Genomic DNA, 18,738 nt, shown 5'->3' on the forward strand with positions numbered 1-18,738 from the left:
CAAGGTCTGGTACCCCCGGCCGTGGGTTTTGTTTCTGCAGCCCATACATTCTTCTGAATAGTATATGAGTTTGCTCAATACATGATGTCTTGAGCTATGAATCAACCTCCTGATTCTCACTATTCGGATCTCAATAAGACATCGCTGTCAATCGCCTCCCCTGGCTGAGTATACTTCATCGAGAGAGGATGGTTCCAATCCATTCTTCTTTCTTTCATACTATCTCTTAGTCTCCTTGACCAGATTGCAAGAGAACTGGAGGTCCAGACTATCACATATTCTTTTTAATCTCTTTTTTACATCTGCCGTCATGGATATTCACCGAAGATACCCGCAGGCCGTGGCTCTACCAATTCTATCTATTTTCTCCATTGCTCTTGCTATTCCGCCATTAATTCTGCATGGAAAGAACCGAAATTTCCCTGCTACCAGTCTGATATTCTGGTCAATCCTCCTCAACTTGTTCAACATCATCAATTCTCTCATATGGCCCACGGACGACGTGGCGTCGTGGTGGGACGGAGCCGGTCTCTGTGATATCGAGGTCAAATTTATGGCTGCCGGCTATGTGGGCATCCCAGGAAGCCTGGCATGCATCTTTCGAAGTCTTGCAATCGTACTGGATACAGACCGGGCCACATTAGTCCCGAGCAGAGGTCAACGCTGGCGCAACCAGTGCATGGAGATTCTGTTCTGCGTGGCTGTCCCAGTCACCGCAATGATCACACATATCATCTGGCAGAAGAGTCGATACTTGCTATTTGCCATCTCGGGATGTGTGAACAACTTCGACGAGAGCTGGGTTAGTCTCGTCTTTGCATGGATCTGGCCACCGATTATCTGCCTCATTGCAGCATACTATTGCTGTAAGTATACTCCCAGCTCACTTCAAAAAAACACCTATTAACCAAACATCACAGGCCTGGTGCTCATCCGCGTACACAAGTACCGAAGCGACTTCGCAAACATTCTCCGCGCCTCCAGCAGCAACCTCAGCAAATCCCGCTTCCTCCGTCTCTTCTTCCTGGCCCTATCAATGCTCGTCTGCATCCTCCCACTCCAAGGCTACGTCGTCTACACCGACATCATCCTCTCCCTCCCCTGGCACAGCTACTCCTGGAGCAGAATCCACAACGGAGAATGGAACACCATCACCAAAGTCCCCATCGACGGCACGGTCTTCTTCGACCGCTGGACCCCCGTCGCATCAGGCTTCATGATCTTCATCTTCTTCGGCTTCGGCCGCGACGCAACCCGCATGTACCGCACAGTCTTCTGGTACCTCGGACTGGGCTACTGCTTCCCGAGCATCGAGCCCCCAGCCGATACGCACAACTCCGGCCCTTCAGCGGCGCACGCCTCAACAGCAACCACGCTCGTCGGCAGCATCGGTTCCCGTGCGAAATCGATGTTCTCGCGCCAGAAGGAATCACTCACTACGTTTGTTTCGACGCATGGCACTTACAACGATATTGAAAAGGGCTCTTCCTCGCCCTTGTCCCGTCATACCAGGCCTACCAGGAACTCGCGCTGGAATAGCTTGCCCTGGTCGCTCTTCAATAGACGTCAGACTCGTCAGGATATCGATGGGACGCTGCTGAATGACCTCCCCGTTGGTACCTTGCTGACTGTATCCTCGAATGCTTGGGCTAGTCGTCGTGATAGCCGGGATCTGTCCAGTGGACCTAGTTCGCCGGAGCTTAGTAAGGATTTCATACATGTGCGCCAGGTTATTAGCCAGCAGAGCGAGGTTAGGATTCAGGTCTAGTGGGCTTGTTCTTCTTCGGGTTGTATCTCAGCTTGCAGTGGTTTCATTGCGGTTTGCTCATCTTGCGTTTGCGTTGGTCTGGGTCATGGGATCTGTTGTCTATCAGAGTACTACTTAAGTATCATAATACATAATTTGCGCAGTTGTGCCTCACACAGAAAGGTAGAAGAGTTCATCGAAGGCGTAGTCCCCGGGTTGGTGATAGGCCGGGATAGATCCTGTCTGTGGCTTAGATTTCGCTCGTATAAAGTGAAATAAGTCACAAGTTGAATCTACGAAGGCCAATATTTTGAGACCAAGAATCGAGATTTAGCATACTAAGTCTACATCACACGCTACCAAAATCAAATCATCCACTAGAAAACAAAATGTATCCAGGGTATTGTACATATTATCACACCGCAAAGGAGGATTCAATCAATCTCACCAGCCACGAAATAGAACTAGCAACATATTCAGACTGATAGAGCCCTAATCAAGCCATTTACTGAGACTCGTCGGAGTGACCGGAGTTATCGGGCCGCTTAAGGACCTCGAGAGTGCCTAGAAGAATGTTAGATTGAACCATTTTCTCTCTTGTTCTGGGAGGCTGGGAGCAGATCGAGAAAACAAGAGATCGACATACGCTGCACAATGTTCAAAGTGGACCGGTTCTGACCCTCGGAATCTTCCCAAGTGGACATCTTGGCATCACCTTCGACGTACAGGAGGGTTCTGCGGGAAGAAAGTTAGCTCATCTGCATCAAGCCAAAGCTTAAATTGTTGCATTGGCGCAAGTGGACAGAGGAAATTGAGCAGGGTAACCCCATAACCCAACCTCTGCTCAACCACATGACATGAAAGAGTAACGTCTCATCCGAAAGCATGTCGCTTGACCGCCAAATCACATGTCATATGTTCAACCAGGCCCGCGTTGCCGATCCCCATGCAGCCTTTAAGCGCAAGCTCTCGCTCTCGCTCGCGATCCGCATAGACTGCACACGCAGACCCAAACTCAAACGACAAGATATAGCAAACACGACGAAAAAGACGCAATCCAAGCATGCAGCCGCACGAGCCAGAAAAGTATCACGAGCAGCCACTTACCCCTTCTGCAAGCCAAGGATGAAATCGCGCTGGCCGCCCTCGGGGACGAAGTTTACGATGCGCCACCAGCTCGTCTGACGGTTCTCGCGGTTGCCGTGGGAAGTGGCAATGGTGTATTTGATGATCTCCTGGCCGGAGGAGGTGGCATGGAGCTCGGGCTCTGCGCCGAGGCGGCCAGTGAGGGTCAGGCGGGCGATGGCCCAGTTGGGCGAGGTGCTGAAGGTGCGGGCGTACCGGGGGATGCTGGCCAGGCTCATGCTCAGGTTCGGGCGCAGGGGAGAGATGAAGGTAGACATGGTTGGATGGAGGATGTGTGAATTATGGTTTATGGTAAGGATGGATTCATTGGAATTGTTTTGGCGTGTTAACGTTGTTGACCACAACACGTGATGTGTACATGGGTTACCGCTTTCAGATATGATATAATGGCAGAAGGCACTATTTAGGCTGGCTATTAGTATTATTCTTGGTTATTATGGTTTGAATCAGGGATTTTGGTTGCAATTGAGATCTCCTGCAGATTGAAATGAGTGCTCCATATTTATTTGGCGAAGCTCATAAGCTCATGCGAGAGAGCTATAGCTCTACCCCGGAATGGCCCCTTGTGCAGGGTTCTATCTACGGGTGCAGACAGCTAGTTATAAGCATCAGGATTATAAATCCAACGTCTCGCCTTGGAAGTCCCGAGTCAAAAGGAAAAAGGGCAAGGCCAAACAAGCAAAGAAATGCAAATCAAACGACGGGCCTAACTCTATTACTTTGGAATCCTTCATAACGCCATGTGAATGCCAACAAGGTATAATATTTTTAGCCCGGTCACGTCACTCCATCGCATCCGACTCTCCCGAAAACTATATGGATTTCCGTGTATTCCGTATAAGTACAATTGTACAATTGTACAACATCCAATTGTACGCCGTCAGCAGCACTAAAGTGGAAAAAGCAGCCGATAGGCAGATCAGTCAGGGGCAGATCCCAGCGGAGATGCTGCACCGCCGCTGATTGACTGAACCAGACCGAGATAAATTAAGATAGCTGTTGTCTCAGATGCACTCCTTACATGGTCAATTAGCGGCCCAACCACGTCGCCGCAGATGGGGCCTTTGGAGTCAACAATGGTTAACATGGCTAACACGGCCGACATTTGCAGGACAATAAGATTGGTCAAGTCGACGGTCAAAGTCAAATTGATTCGGCTCAAACCTGGAAGGTCAATCGCCAAATTAGCTGAATCGATAGATCGGATACAGGCAAAGCAACGGCGCCACCCGAACTGAGAGGCCTGGAGTCTGCTGCTGGTGGTTTTTTTTTTGTTCACCGCGAACTGGCGACGTGAGTATAAATGACGGTGAACTTGCTTAGAAGGGATGATCTGACAGCTCACTCGAATTGGAAATGCAGATCCCAGTGTGTTGTTCAACTTAAAGGAAGCAAAAACTAGAAATTAAAAAAACAATAGTCCCATCGAGGGCCCGCAATAACATGTCGTTTCATGGTTGGAATCTCCAATACTATCCACACCAGGGACAATTAAGCCACAATATGGAGCCATGAGGATATTCTCTCTCTCTCTTTGGTCCGTGCCAGTGATGCTAGTCCAAGTCAATCCAAGTTAGTCCAAGTTCATCCTTGCTAGATCGGCTAATTCCACGATCGGTGGAGGCAAAGTAGATAGCTCAGCTACGATATACGATCGCGTGGCTTGCAATTTTATTGTCCTCTTAGATTCCTTGAATTCATGCTGGGGCTCCCTCAGCTGTAAACTCAAATGTGAAAGCCCTGTTCCATTCATCCTTACGCGTTTTGATTTATATGTAGGGGAAGGGAGGCTTAGGGCTGGTCTCCGTTTGTCCTTTTTTTCTTCTTCCTCCTTACCCTACAATGTGTCCCTGACCGACGTCAATTAATTCCCTTTCTTATTTTTAATTATTAATATTCGTGTATTCCTTTCGTCTGTGTTAATTTGCGCGCCGTGTGACTGACATCGCGGGATATGTGAAAGGCGTGCAGGCCTTACAATACCCAAGGACATTTGCATTTCGCTTCGGAAACTGGAGTCAAGATGAGGTGGTCTTTTATATTCGCCTTAATAGTGTCCCTGTTCCTACTGGGGACATTGGCAGCGCCAGCTTCGCCCGCGGGACGACGCAATGTTGCATTCGCCAACTTGGAGGTCAGACAGGAAAAGGAAACGGACTCTACAAAAACAGAGAATACTGCCAGTGAGACTACGACGGCAACCCAAACAGATACAACGAAAACAGCAACCGAGGCTTCAACATCTGCCGAAACTACAACGACAGGCGCTACTACCTCGACTACTGGCTCGACCACTACAACGCACGCGACAACGCATGCTACAACAACGACTTCTGCCGCTTCTGCTACCTCCACTGTACCTTCGCTCGATGGAGCAACTGAATCTTCTCAGCAGGAAGCGGCAGACTCCAGTAGGCCGACCTACTCCGGTGGTCTGCCAATCAAACCGGTGATCACGCCGGCATGGGGCGTTGGGGGAGTTATACTTATTGCCCTCGGGGCTGTTCTGGCTTTCATTGGTGTCCGGCAACAATGGTATTTAAGCTACGATTCTTTGATGACAATAGCATTTTCTAACAAAGAAAAGGGTCCAAATCTTCCTCTCAACCGGATTCCTTAGCGCATTGGGAGTTACCGTAAGTTCTATACTCGAAAATAGCAAAGAGCAAAAACTAACCAACTCTCATACAGGTCCTCATTATCTATGTAATGAGCCCACCGGTCAGCAATGCTGTACAGGGCGGTTATCTCGTCGCTGTCTTCTTCACCGGCGTTGTGTTCGGTGCTTTATCGCTCGTCTTCAGGGAGATATGCGAGGGATTGGGCTGTCTTCTAGGCGGTTTCTGCCTGAGCATGTGGTTCCTTGCCTTGAAATCCGGGGGTCTTGTAACCGAAAGTGGCCCTAGGGTCGGCATGATCATTGCCTTTACCGTGGGTTTCTACTGCCTATCATTCAGCCACTATACACGATCTTACGGGTTGATCGGTTGCACATCATTCGCCGGTGCAACTGCCTTTGTCCTTGGAATCGATTGCTTTAGCAGAGCTGGATTGAAAGAGTTCTGGTTATACAACTGGAGTAAGTCTAATATTTCTTTCCAACTGTTGATAGTTGCTGACAGACCCAGACTTGAACCAAAATGTCTTCCCTCTTAACACAGACACCTACCCCGTGACACGTGGTATTCGTGTTGAGCTTGCCGTAACTATCATTATCGCTGTTCTAGGAGTAATCTCCCAGATCAGACTTTGGAATCTCATCAAAGATCGCAGAACCAAGGAAGAAGAATCCCGCCTGGAACACACTCGAAAGATCGAAGAAGAAGATCTCGAAATCGGTCGCCGACTCGAGGAGAAGAATATCCAAGAACGCGCTGAATGGGAACTCATTTACGGAACTGGAAAAGCCGCGGATGGCAAAACCGCCTCGATTTCAGAGACTGCGGTCGGTGACTCGCGACGGGGCTCGGAGGCGTTCGAGTCCTCTGACAACGATAAGGAGGGTGAGATTGAGCTCAAGGAAATCTCGAGCCCGGATGCGTCTTGTAGTGCCTCTGATGGCGAGAAGAACCGTCAGGGTGAAAACGGTACTCGCGAACTTGAGGCTGTACCTGAGGAGGACTCATCCCAGCAGGATCAATCACAGGATGCAGAGGAAAAGGGTGTCGAAAAGGAGGATCAATCTGAAGAAAAGATGCCGAGACCTACCACACCTGTTATGACTCATGTTCTTGGTGAGGGCAATGATGAGTCCTCTGAGATCGGTGCTGAGATCGGTTCGGAGGTCGGCACGCCGCGCTCGAAACGGTTCTCCGGCAGAGAAATGTTGAACCGGTTGTCTTGGCGGCACAGCAATGGTGTGATGACGACTTCACAGTCGCAGGAGAATCTGGTGGCTCATGATGATGCCAGTTCTTCTGTCCTGGGGGTTGTGGATGATCTCCATGAGATGAGCGTTGGCTGTCCGAGTGTTATATCAGATGCGGATGTTCACGAGCAAACGCGCGAAATTAGAGCCGAGTTATCTCCAGAGAAGGACTCGGCAGGTGTGGACATCAAGTCAAATTCCGGCTCACAAGCTGTCCAAGATGTTGGACTCCATGTCGATACAGCCATATCCCAGGATGCCGAGAAAGTGACCACCGAAGAAGTCGATACTAGCGAGACTATTCAGCAGGTATCTCCCCTCGAGAGCACTGTTATTGCCAACAGTCCCCAGAATTCTGGAATCTCCGAAGTGTCGGAGAAGCCACAATCGCCAGAAACCCCCGCAACAGATGTTCAAGCAGACATTCCAGATGGCTCAAAGAAGATCGAGGAAGCCAAGCCCCAACCTACATTGGAGCCGTCACCTATGAATGATACAGAAGTGGAAAAGGTGGAGGCCAATGAAGATCAGCCTCCTACTGCTAAAACCATCGAGGCCGAGTCTATTCCCGAGAAGATTGTATCTTTGCCCGAGCCCAAGGTTGAGCCAAAGATCAAAGTAATCAAGAAACTAGATGCGTCAAGCATCAAGCATATCCCCGAGCAAACATCACGAGTGATCCATTCGTATCGGACGAATGAATGGGCCAAGCATCTCGCAGATGCGGACACCCCTGAGATGGAACCGATTGAGTTCGAGCCGGAACCCGAGGCAGAAGCTTCAGAGGAAGTTCGCGAGACCGCAGCATTTGTCGATGTAGGCGGTCTTCTCCAGACGCCTCTTACCGCACAACCACCACCAATCGTGAACAGACCTGAATTGGATGATATGGACAATCAACAACCATACATCTCATCGGCACCCTCACCAGATATTCCCCGATCAAAGACACGGACTGGCGCGCAAGGTCTCGGCAAAGCGAATCTAAGTCTAACCCGGAACGACTCGACAGCTTCGGTAAACATGTTACGATCGGCTTCTAATCCGTTTACAACCCAAGAACCGGGATTGACGTCGATGCGCTGCGCATCGACTCCCCTGTTGACAGTCACTACTCCCAACGAGCCCAAAGAAGCAGAGCCATCGTCGCGCTGGAATGGGCCACCTCCCCTCCTCGCAATTCGCGAGAACATGGTCCGAAACCGCATGTCCTCAACATCCAACCGTTTCGATCCCTGGGCCGCACGCAACTTATCCCGACAGTCTCTACCTGATATGGCACCCCTCGTCTCCCCGGTATCACCAGTATCACCACCGCTCTCCATCCCAGAAGAAAAGGAGATAGAACACGAGCAAGCCCAACCCAACGAGGATGACATCCCACTTTCCAAACGGCGCGCCCTGCTACAGCGCCAGACAATGCGGTCTTCATCTGCATTAAGCCTTGAGAATCTCCAGGCTGCCCAGTCCCCTATGTATCCGCCGGCAGATCCCGCCGGCGAGCTGAAGCGGTCTGCTTCAAGAATGGCAGCGTGGCGACAATCGGTCCGCGAGGAAATCACTCAAAAGCGAAATCCTTTGGCCATGCAGCCCCCGCCCCTCAGCCCAGCCGGTCCTCCCGACCAGCGGCGCACATGGAGCTCTGTGCAGCAGATGCGGGAGTCTTCGTCTGCTCAGCTGGGCAATGCCATCGCAGACGGCATGCAGCGTGGCAACATGACGGATCTGCACCGCCAGGCAATGCGGCGCATGCAGGCTTCAGCGAATCGAAAGCTATAGTACCTAATCATGGTTCATTCCTTTTTCTCAATACCCCTTGATTTGGTTCTTTTTTACCAAGCGTTGTTATTACATGCCATGGCGAATGTGTGTTTCCTACGACTTTATGAAGTATTTATTGCATCAATGTCTATAATCTTATTTGATAATGTATATCTTTGCCCAATTCGCGTCATGCAAGTAATACGGCCACACCGAGCACTGCCGAGACCTGGTCTGAAATGAAATGCAGTTCGTCATATCGCAGTGCATGGTGACTACTAGGGTTCCTATTGGCTTTTAACGGGAATCGGTCGTAGCCTATAGAATAGGACGAAGACAGGCTTGTTGATAATATCTATGACTCTACGGAGTAATAAGTCGGAAAATCCTATGGCCAATTTCCGTTGGTAATAAGAGCTGATAGGACCAAAGTCCCTAACGGTCCTTATGCTCTGCGATAGTCATCCCTAATAGTGCAATAGTACGTCTATTAGCGTTTGCTAGAGTGTGCATACTACCAATAAAGGCCGAGATGAAACAAGGGACGGTGGATTCATCACAGTGAAACCGGGGGCAAACGACTTGCATATGTATTATTATATTATTGGACGTATATCCCTTTCGAGTCTCTGTCACTTTGATATAAGATATAAGATGCAAGATCCTTCTTCAAGTCTGATTTCCGGTTTCTGTCCATTTAGCCAGAGTCGAGACTCATATACGCCAAGCTAGCTGCTTCTATAAAGATTTACAAGGGTTTTGTCTCAAATTTCACCTACAAATTCAAACCTTCTTTCTTTTCCCTAATTCTTTTCTAATATCATTTCTCACACTCATTTTGCTGTATGTCCACATAGGGCACTGTTCTCTTGGCCGATCTCCATCTCCGCTCCAGTTTCCCCCCTCTCCTTTCTCCCCTCAAAACGGCGTCCTTAATAGTCCCCAGACCTCTGTCGAGGGAGGAAGAAGCATACTGTTACCCACGTGGCCAACAATTCATAAACCGATCTCCACCCAATCGCGCCTCCGTGGAGTCAACTCCGTCATTCGTTCGCGCCCAGCGGCGACAGTGCGTTCCGATCTCAGGCCCGCCGTCGCTCCTCCGCCCACCAGCAGTCCGACTCGCAAACCCAGTCAACCACGTCCCACGAATAACCCCCATAACCGTCCGCCCCCACCAATCCGACGAGAGTCTCCCACTCAGCTTCGACCACTCACGCGACGTCCACCCCCTCCTCAGCGTCCCAGAGCGACGCCGCTCCCGCCTAAGCCCATCCCCGAGCAGCCTACTCGTCGAGCGCAGCCAGGGGGAAACAGAAAGTGGCCGGACTAGCATTGCTCTGCCCCGACGACACCGTCGCAGCGAAGAGTTCACAGAAATGACGGCCGCGTTCGCGGGCAGCGCAGCGCGCGAAACAGAGAACCTGCGCCCTCCCGAAGCTGTCCACCTCACACAGAACGGCACCCGACAGAACGACCGTTTCCGCTACACCCAGTCACAAACTTCCCTCCACTCCCAGTCCCAGTCTCAGTCCCAGATCGCTTCCGTCCCGTCGCATACTGGGTACCCGCATGCCGATGTCGCTGAGGAGCTCGCCTGGGGCCCTGCTCACCCCTGTTTTCCGCATATTAATCCCCATGTGCCTGTCGGGTCGCGGGAGTACCTCACAACGCGCGTGATTCGCATCCGGCGAGATTGGATGATCAGGGGTGATTTGGCGCCGACGTTTTCGAATTTGTATCCTGAGATTCTTGATCCGTTGTTGTCGGAGCAGGAGTTTCGCCGGGTTATCTCTACCGTCAACGATGGTGTTATCAAGGCGTTTGATCCGTTCAGTTTTCGGAATTGGTTCGACAGCACGATGGGTTTGTTGACGGGCTGGGTATGGGATGATATCAATGCCCCCGCGACGAAAAGCCAGTTGCAGCGTGTCGAGGCTTGGTTGGAGAATTGGAACCGCGAGGTCGGTGCCAAAGATGGTGTTCATATCTGGAGCTTGAGGCGGACGGCCTATATGTCGCTTGATATCCAGATTCCCGATCCCAAGGTTGGCATTGTACCCAGTGAAGCCCCTTCAGCTGCTAATACTAGGCCGAGTACTGGTATTGGGGCTGGCTCTTGATGGTGTCGGGCTGCAGGCGCCGTTTTGCTTTTGCTTTCTGATTGTACATCTTTGTGATTTGTTCCTTCACTGGGACCTCTGCATGATATCCATCCCGCGCGACACTGAATCTTTCGCTATATACCTTTCGTCTTTGGAGTCCGAGGTTTTCCTTTTAATATTTCTGTGATCTGATCCTTTCTTTCATATCTCTTCCTTCAGCTTCATCTACATATCCCTGATTCCCCTGGGGGGCTACTTTACCCTGATTTCTTACTGTCATCTTGACCATACCTCTTTGTCCATATCCGGCTGTCATACTGCATTGTCACCTTTAGACTTGCTAATCCTGAGAAAGAACTACATTGCGGATTTGCTTTCTCTCCGCTTTAATGCTCCCTCCACGTTGATGTTCAATAGGAGTAGAGCAGCCCATGGTCCATACAATACTTGTACATTGAGCGTTTATGCAAGTCAGCGTTTGCTTTGCCTGCATAACATGCCTTGTATGGCAGGTGCATGCACCATCCTGACAATGCATACATTAGGCAAAAATATCACACTACAAGCAAGCATATCTTCAAGCTCAAATCCCAATAATACTCCAATATTCCCAAAACTCGTCAACATCGAGGATAGCGCATAAGGTTCATCCTTCCTAGATCCAACCCCGACCTCTTCATCCAACTAAAAAAGGGTGATCGAGAAGCCCAGTAGTTGATCCCCGATCTTCCGGACGTTCCTGCAACGCCGACCAAAGAAAATCTGCAAGCTTCTCAGTATTGTCTTTGCCAAAATCAGCCGGTAATCTCTCGCTAATGTAGATGGCAAATTTTTCATTGCCGTGCTCAAATAGGTCGCGCATGAGAGATCTCAAATTCCCATGAACCTCGTCAATCGTGCAGCCAAAATATTCTACCGGGAAGAGTGGCTCGTTTGTAGCAAGTTGAAATACCTGTACTTGATGGTTAGATCATGTTAGGGATTAAGGATGGGGTAAATTACCAAACACCCTAGAGCCCATATGTCCACCTTTTCATTCCACGAATGGGGGTGAATTAACTCGGGTGCCCTCAGCGCCATGGGCGTGACAGGAAGAACATCATGATGTGTGTTCCACATAGCTATGGTAATAGTCAATAATCGACATTCTCGCATCACTAAAAGGGTTCAGACCTCCGCCCAAATCACCAATCTTGACTATGAGCGTCGAGAAGGCTGCATCGTCTAGCATTCCGCGGGACCGTTGCGAGCTCATAAGATACCGTGGGGCATTGTCATCCACTTCAACTCCTGGAAGCCAATTGACAGGACTAAATTCGGGTTCTTCTATCATTTCGCTCGATAAGTCGCCGTTCCGGGTGAATAGGATGTTGGCTGGTTGGAGGTCTGTTCACAAATCAATATTATCATTTTGGTCATAGTCTCGAAGATACATACCGCCATGAATAAGGCTCTGGTCGTGAATATAACTCAAGCCGAGCAATATTTGTTTCGAAACCTCACGAACATAAGCTGGACAGCGTGGTTTTTCCCGGACAGTCATTGCTCCACCATCTGACATCATGACCGGGAAAACGAGGCAAATATGTAAGCCATTAGGTCCTTTGTGCTCAAAGTGATCTAATAGTTGCAAAACGTGGTTTTTCCCTGGATGGTGTGTATCTGCTTTCGATAAGTGAAGGAGGATAGAACGTTCTCGGCTGCTACTTGGGATATCCGCTTTGAGAATCTTCAACGTAACATATCTTCCAAGCCTAAGCACAGGAAGGAGTAAGTTTGATAGTCGTGAGCACGATAGGAAGATGCGGTGAATACAACCTTGTATCTTCCGCAATCCAAACTGTGGAAAACTGGCCAAATGCCCATTTTGCAACAATCCGATACCTGTGGTGGAAAGTGTCCTCGAGGTGAACTGGGTGGTAGCCTCCAGATCGATACTCTTCGACAGGTTCGACAACATTGTGGATGCGTTCGAAGCGACGCATTTTCCTCGATATTTGATTCGACGGTGTGTGAAAACGACGGAGTGAAATGCAAGGAATAACTAATCAGTTTGATATGAGTAAACCACTAAGGCAGACTAAATGATCGGTGCGTGTCTAGGTTAGGCAATCCTCTTGCGTAGTGTGTTTTTATAGACGATAGTTAAGGTTTGCGGGGTATGTAATCCATTTCAGGGCACCCAATCAACTTGTAGCTCGTACTTGGCGCTATCATTATAAACAGTTTCCCCAATAAAGAAATGTGTCACTATTTAAGATAACTAGTCTAAGATAGTCTCTCCAAGGCTTCCTGACCCTTCTCATTCAAATCCGGATACTGCCTTAGATTGCACAAATCCCTCCAAAATGCCTTGGCATCTTCATGTCCCTCGTCATGGACGCCTAAGCGCTCTTGCAACAACTTCTTCTATTCAACATCCATAACTGTAAATCCGAAAGAGGCCGCGACATATTCATACCAGATAGGAAGAGAGGCGGCGTACTCCCAGTCGAGTACACTAACGACCTTTCCATCCCGGATCATGATGTTGCCCAAATTGAGATCGCAATGAGTGAGGACATAGGGCTCGCATTTCGGTAGGCGCTTCTTTAAGTTCTCCAACACTTTCGGCGGTAGATGGTGAAGGTCAAGGCTAAGAGCATCCCAGAGTTCTTGGTCGGAGTGAAACGGCCCGTACGGTTCAAGATTAAAGAACAGTAAACTGGGATAACATGGGGTATGATCGACACATTCGATGGAGGTTGACGTGATGGATCGAAGCTGCTTACGCACTTCAACAACTTGATCCGCGATGGCCACTTTTTGAGGCTCTGACAACGAAGGCCATGCCTCCTCGAGGGTTTGGCCATCTATGCGTTCGGTCATAACAAAGTATCGCCCATCACGATCGACCCAGTCACGGAGAACCTTTGGGACTGGGATATCGGTATATGTTGCCAGGTGATTTAGTGTTGTGACTTCAACTTTTGCTTTTGGACCCTCGTCCGGGCGATCTTTCAAAATCACATCAGAACCGATAGACCAAACGCCCCGTTTAGATGCACCATAGAATAGTTTAAGGTGGCTAGAGTAATGGCACTGTTTTTGTTTGATGGATGTCCAGCCGCATGCGATACAACCCTCACATGGTTCACTCATTGCAGTTGGGAGATTGAAGTGGTTGAAGAGCAGTAGACCTCCTTTTATACCCCAGGCGGTGTCGATCCACCCCACCCCTGTTTCCGCAGCTCTCCAACTCCTATCAGGAGCAGCAACTCGACTCACTAAGTCAATATGCTCTCGGGGATCCTCATATTTAACCAGAAGGGCGAAAACCTCATTTTTCGCGCCTTCCGCAGCGATTGCCGCCCGCGTTTAGCCGATATCTTCCGCATCCAAGTCATCTCCAATCCCCAGGTGCGCTCGCCGATCCTGACCTTGGGCTCGACAACCTTTAGCCATGTCAAGCACGAGAACATCTACTTGGTAGCTGTGACCAAGAGCAATGCCAATGCTGCGCTGGTTTTCGAGTTCCTCTACCGGCTGGTCATGCTGGGCAAGAGCTATTTCGGGAAGCTCGATGAGGAGGCCGTGAAGAACAACTTCGTCCTGATTTACGAACTGCTCGATGGTATGTGGAAAAGACTCAATGCTCTAGAAATGGAGCCTGACAATTGGTGATACAGAAATCCTCGACTTCGGATACCCCCAGAACACCGACCCAGATACCCTGAAAATGTACATCACAACCGAAGGCGTCAAATCAGCCATCACCAACTCCCCATCAGACTCCGCCCGAATCACCCAACAAGCAACAGGCGCGCTCTCCTGGCGCCGATCCGACATAAAATACCGCAAAAATGAAGCCTTCGTCGACGTCATCGAAGATGTCAACCTCCTGATGTCCGCCACAGGCACCGTCCTCCGCGCCGACGTCAACGGCCAGATCGTCATGCGCGCCTACCTTACCGGCACTCCAGAATGCAAATTCGGCCTGAACGACCGTCTCCTCCTAGACACCGGCGAGACCTCTAGCAACATGAACAATCCGGGCGGCGGCAACGGAGTTAGCACCTCAAAGACAACGCGCGCCGCGGCAGGCTCCGTCACGCTAGAAGACTGCCAGTTCCACCAGTGCGTGAAGCTGGGCCGGTTCGACGCAGACCGCATCATCTCCTTCGTGCCGCCGGATGGCGAGTTTGAGCTGATGCGCTACCGCGCCACCGAGAACGTCAACTTGCCCTTCAAGGTGCACCCGATTGTGCGCGAGATCGGTACCACAAAGGTCGAGTACAGCGTCGCCATCAAGGCAAATTACAGCTCCAAGCTCTTCGCCACGAATGTGGTTATTCGTATCCCCACGCCGCTTAATACTGCCAAGACTACGGAGCGCACGAGCCAGGGCCGCGCCAAGTATGAACCAGAGCAGAACAATATCGTCTGGAAGATTGCCCGCTTCTCCGGACAGTCGGAGTATGTGCTTAATGCTGAGGCAACGCTTACGACTATGACGCATCAGAAGGCTTGGAGTCGTCCGCCGTTGAGTCTTTCGTTTAGTTTGCTTATGTTTACCTCTTCGGGTCTGCTGGTGCGCTATCTTAAGGTCTTTGAGAAGAGTAACTACAGCTCTGTCAAGTGGGTGCGCTATATGACTCGCGCAGGGAGTTATGAGATTCGGTATGTGTTTCATCTTTTCGCTGGTCATGGTTTTTGTCGCTGACTCAACTGCTTCATTAGGTTCTGATGATTCTCGAAATTTTGAGCTGATTTTGGGTTCGTGTGGGAGAGGATTCCAACGAGCATTGTTGACATCATTGGACTTGAGTCCGGTTTCATCTTGTTATTTTTACTTTGCGCAGCACATTGGTGTCTGGCGTTGGATTGAGCCATATACATACTGGATTTTTTTACACGTATCCAATTCTTCGTTTCCCGTACCTCAGATGTATGCTTGTGGGAGTTTGAGGTTGACTTTGGAAGATTCAGTACCATGGCAAAGGTTTGCATTGTGTAATAGCATGTTTATACTGGCTTGAGATATCCATCCCAAATCTTAGATACGATGAGACGATTGTGACACTAGCATGCATGAAGCAATTGTCAATCTACGGTTAATATCTTATACTTGTTCGAGTGATAGACAATGAAAAATATAAGTCAAGTTGGTAGTAGTAGATAGTAGTACAATTCCCAAACAAACGATAGTAGATGTGGAAGAATAAGTCACACAAAAACAACAGTATGAGCAAGAAAAGAAGCAGGAACATATTCACATAGCCCGAATAGAACGGAACTCACAGCACCGGACAAGCAGACGAAAGCAATTTGTGCTGGTCAATAGACAACAGACCGAAAAGAAAAATGATAATACAGTTGGTGTTCCGGCAAAGAAATCAAGCCAAGTCAGGCCAATAGGAATAAGGTTGGTCACAGGTGGTACAGAGATCATATAATACATTAAGAAAGACAGTAATAATTGCAGTAAGCAATATTCAATATTCAACGCCGACTCGAGCGCAGGCCGACACGACCCTCACCAATGAGGGACTGCCACCTGGGCCCAACGTGGCTGCGGCCCATTTGGCGCGCGCACTCGTCCCAGTCTTGTTGGGAGAGGCGGAATTTCCCGAGGACCAGCTCGAGAAGATGTTGGTCTTCTTCGGCGGTCCAGTCTTGTGGAGCCGAAGGAGCACACTCGTCTGTTACCTCGATTGAAGGCAGAGGCGCGTCTGGGTCGACGCATGGACCAGCTGGGATGTCATAGTCCATCTGGCGACGAGGAGGAGAGGGAGGAGATTGGGTGACAGGAGGAGAGTGTAGGGAGTAAAAATCTGTGGAGGAAAGGCCAAGAGGCATATCGGAGGGGACGTGACGGCGGCGTTTGGGAGTCGCGAAGCGGTTGCGCCGGCGAGTCATCTCCGCGTCGCTGTCATCGTCATCGAGAATGTCGCGGCGACGCTTGTTTGCGCCGCGGGCGGGTGCGGATGGAGGAGGAGGGGGTGTGAGAGCGGCAGTTCTGGGTGGTGGTGTTTGTCTAGGGGAGACTAGGCGTGCGGCCTTGTGCGATCGCGGCGAGCGACGGGGTGTGTTGAGGGGGAGGGGGCTCTGGAGACGTTGGGATTTCACAGATCTTGATGAAGGTGTGGGCGATCGGTTGAGTAGAGATTGTAGTGCGCGGCAGGTGCCAAGAAGACCGTTGCCCGATGCAAATCCTGTGTCGGATGGGGGAGGAGTTGAGAATAGGCGGCTGGGAGTGAAGCGAGACGACTGGCGCACATCGCATGGGAGGGCGGATGGGAGAAGCATGATTGTAGATATAAATTGAATGCGCGGTTTGAGTGGTTTGAAGTTGGTTTGAAGATGAATGGGATCAAAGAGAGTCAACGTCGAGTTGTTGCGCGGTCGCGCGATTTGTGGGTAGGCTGTGATTGCGCCGGAGGCGGTTGCGCTGCGCGACGAGGCAGTTGGGGATGCGAAAATGAATGGACGATATTGTCGTTGGAATGCGCTTTAAGTTCCACCTTTTCCGGGGGATGCGACAGCAGTTTGGTGATATGGATGTTTTGACAGTGAGTGTGTAGGGAGAAGAAGTTGGAGGGGAAATGCGGCGATAAAAAGAAAATTGGGGCCGCAAACGGTCAAGCGAATGATCTCCCGTGCAACGTCAAGTTTATTTCCGGCCACAAAGAATGTGTTCGATCTATTATTGACTTCAACAAGCTCAAAGGAACTATGAAACAGTTGAAACAGTTGGCAGAGTTGATTGGAAAAAGAAGGGAATGTGAGAGACAGATCTCAGGGTCAACGAAAGTGATGAAGGAGCTGAAGGAGCTGACGGGAGGAGCTGATGGTAGGAATACTAGGAACAGGAATGAAGGCCTCTCTATTATACTATCTACTTGAAGGACCTGAAGGACTTGAGATTGTAGACCAGTGAAACAGTATACTAAGGAGTCTAGGACAAGAGGGATTACATGCAAGGCGCATACAAAGAGGACTACAGGCACGAGGCACCCCTGAGACACTTTTTCCAATTACATTTCCTATTTAGGCAACAGATCGACTCTGTGCACGATTTTCTTTGAATTTGTATAGTATGATCAGATTGTATTGGTGTATTGCAAAGAAGTCAGAGCCTGTAACGTCAATGGCTCAGGGCTGTATACCAAGTATCCAAGTACAGCCCTGGTTAGACGCGGTCATACCATTTCTTTGATTTCCTGATCTCATCATTGCCACCGGGGGAAGTCGCGTTTTAATAACGATCTGAAAGAGGAGGTTCCCTTTCTACTATTCTCCTACTTCTCCTACCCTTCACCAGGAGATTTGTTCCCTGCCATGCCAGCCCTCTAGGACTCTAGGACTATAGGGCTTCTGAACACTGCCACTTGTATGATCCTACTCATAGACCTTGTAAATAGCTTAGTGGCATGGTGGCATGGTGGCTTCATAATTTTCAGCGCGTTGACGCGTCTCGCGTTTCGCGTGACGCGACGCGACGCGCCAAGACTCATACGTGCCCTAACGACATCCATACTGTATGGAGGTTATAGTGAATATTACTATGGAGTACAGTATGTATGTGAATACACGGACCACTACGGAGTACTCGTGGGTCAATGCTTAGAATGCCATGTGCCCTATAGGATCAAGCAGGGTCATCCCACTCGGGGGATTTTCTACACTGTACTGTAAGAAACTCCATTTCCCTTGCTTCTCCTTACAGGGGTTACTCAGGTCAACTCGTGCAAAGATACAGCTTGCATTATCTTGCAGAACTCTGCATCTACCACACTGTGGGGTGCAGACTGGCTGCACACTGCGGGCCGACAAGCATTCTACAAATCCATAGCATATAGACTCATTGTGATTACAAGCAGTTGGTAAACGATATTCAATTTGTGCCTATCGAAAGGGCGTCCTGTCTACTCCTTGTAACCCAGCTTGACTAGAAGGGCTGACAGCGCCACTAGACCCGGGATTATTCAAAGGGACTCAGTACAATACCTAGTGGAGAGCCTTCAAAATGTTCCGCAGCCTCCATTCCAAGACCCGTGCCCCAGCCACTGATCAAAATCCAATCTCATGCAAGGGGTAGGCCGAGGATGAAACTGCTTCCACCGAGAATT

The 18,738-nt window shown here is 49.8% G+C and overlaps 7 protein-coding genes across 7 annotated transcripts; 3 read left to right on the forward strand and 4 right to left on the reverse strand.

Annotated features, from left to right (window-relative positions):
* Positions 1 to 310: 310 nt before the first annotated feature.
* N7518_005576 (pheromone receptor) lies at positions 311 to 1,768 on the forward strand (the record flags this gene model as incomplete). The annotated part of the gene is made up of 2 exons (XM_057186503.1): positions 311 to 866; positions 921 to 1,768. 2 exons carry the CDS (start codon positions 311 to 313, stop codon positions 1,766 to 1,768), a joined length of 1,404 nt encoding a protein of 467 aa, XP_057043273.1.
* A 484-nt stretch (positions 1,769 to 2,252) lies between these two features.
* Positions 2,253 to 3,150, reverse strand: N7518_005577 (single-stranded DNA-binding protein; the record flags this gene model as incomplete). The annotated part of the gene is made up of 3 exons (XM_057186504.1): positions 2,253 to 2,311; positions 2,394 to 2,482; positions 2,855 to 3,150. 3 exons carry the CDS (start codon positions 3,148 to 3,150, stop codon positions 2,253 to 2,255), a joined length of 444 nt encoding a protein of 147 aa, XP_057043274.1.
* Positions 3,151 to 4,916: 1,766 nt separating this feature from the next.
* On the forward strand, positions 4,917 to 10,645 carry N7518_005578 (uncharacterized protein; the record flags this gene model as incomplete). Its single annotated transcript, XM_057186505.1, is given in 6 exon segments — positions 4,917 to 5,428; positions 5,481 to 5,529; positions 5,585 to 5,972; positions 6,022 to 8,539; positions 9,557 to 9,591; positions 9,609 to 10,645. 6 exon segments carry the CDS (start codon positions 4,917 to 4,919, stop codon positions 10,643 to 10,645), a joined length of 4,539 nt encoding a protein of 1,512 aa, XP_057043275.1.
* Positions 10,646 to 11,303: 658 nt separating this feature from the next.
* N7518_005579 (uncharacterized protein) lies at positions 11,304 to 12,188 on the reverse strand (the record flags this gene model as incomplete). The annotated part of the gene is made up of 4 exons (XM_057186506.1): positions 11,304 to 11,579; positions 11,630 to 11,748; positions 11,801 to 12,013; positions 12,065 to 12,188. 4 exons carry the CDS (start codon positions 12,186 to 12,188, stop codon positions 11,304 to 11,306), a joined length of 732 nt encoding a protein of 243 aa, XP_057043276.1.
* An 848-nt stretch (positions 12,189 to 13,036) lies between these two features.
* On the reverse strand, positions 13,037 to 13,768 carry N7518_005580 (uncharacterized protein; the record flags this gene model as incomplete). Its single annotated transcript, XM_057186507.1, has 1 exon — positions 13,037 to 13,768. One exon carries the CDS (start codon positions 13,766 to 13,768, stop codon positions 13,037 to 13,039), a length of 732 nt encoding a protein of 243 aa, XP_057043277.1.
* A 135-nt stretch (positions 13,769 to 13,903) lies between these two features.
* N7518_005581 (AP-2 complex subunit mu) lies at positions 13,904 to 15,353 on the forward strand (the record flags this gene model as incomplete). The annotated part of the gene is made up of 3 exons (XM_057186508.1): positions 13,904 to 14,240; positions 14,296 to 15,286; positions 15,347 to 15,353. 3 exons carry the CDS (start codon positions 13,904 to 13,906, stop codon positions 15,351 to 15,353), a joined length of 1,335 nt encoding a protein of 444 aa, XP_057043278.1.
* Positions 15,354 to 16,108: 755 nt separating this feature from the next.
* On the reverse strand, positions 16,109 to 16,915 carry N7518_005582 (uncharacterized protein; the record flags this gene model as incomplete). Its single annotated transcript, XM_057186509.1, has 1 exon — positions 16,109 to 16,915. One exon carries the CDS (start codon positions 16,913 to 16,915, stop codon positions 16,109 to 16,111), a length of 807 nt encoding a protein of 268 aa, XP_057043279.1.
* Between the last annotated feature and the right edge of the window lie 1,823 nt (positions 16,916 to 18,738).

This window comes from Penicillium psychrosexuale (assembly GCF_028828465.1).
Source record: "Penicillium psychrosexuale strain IBT 29551 chromosome Unknown utg000003l, whole genome shotgun sequence".
Lineage (NCBI taxonomy): Eukaryota > Fungi > Ascomycota > Eurotiomycetes > Eurotiales > Aspergillaceae > Penicillium > Penicillium psychrosexuale.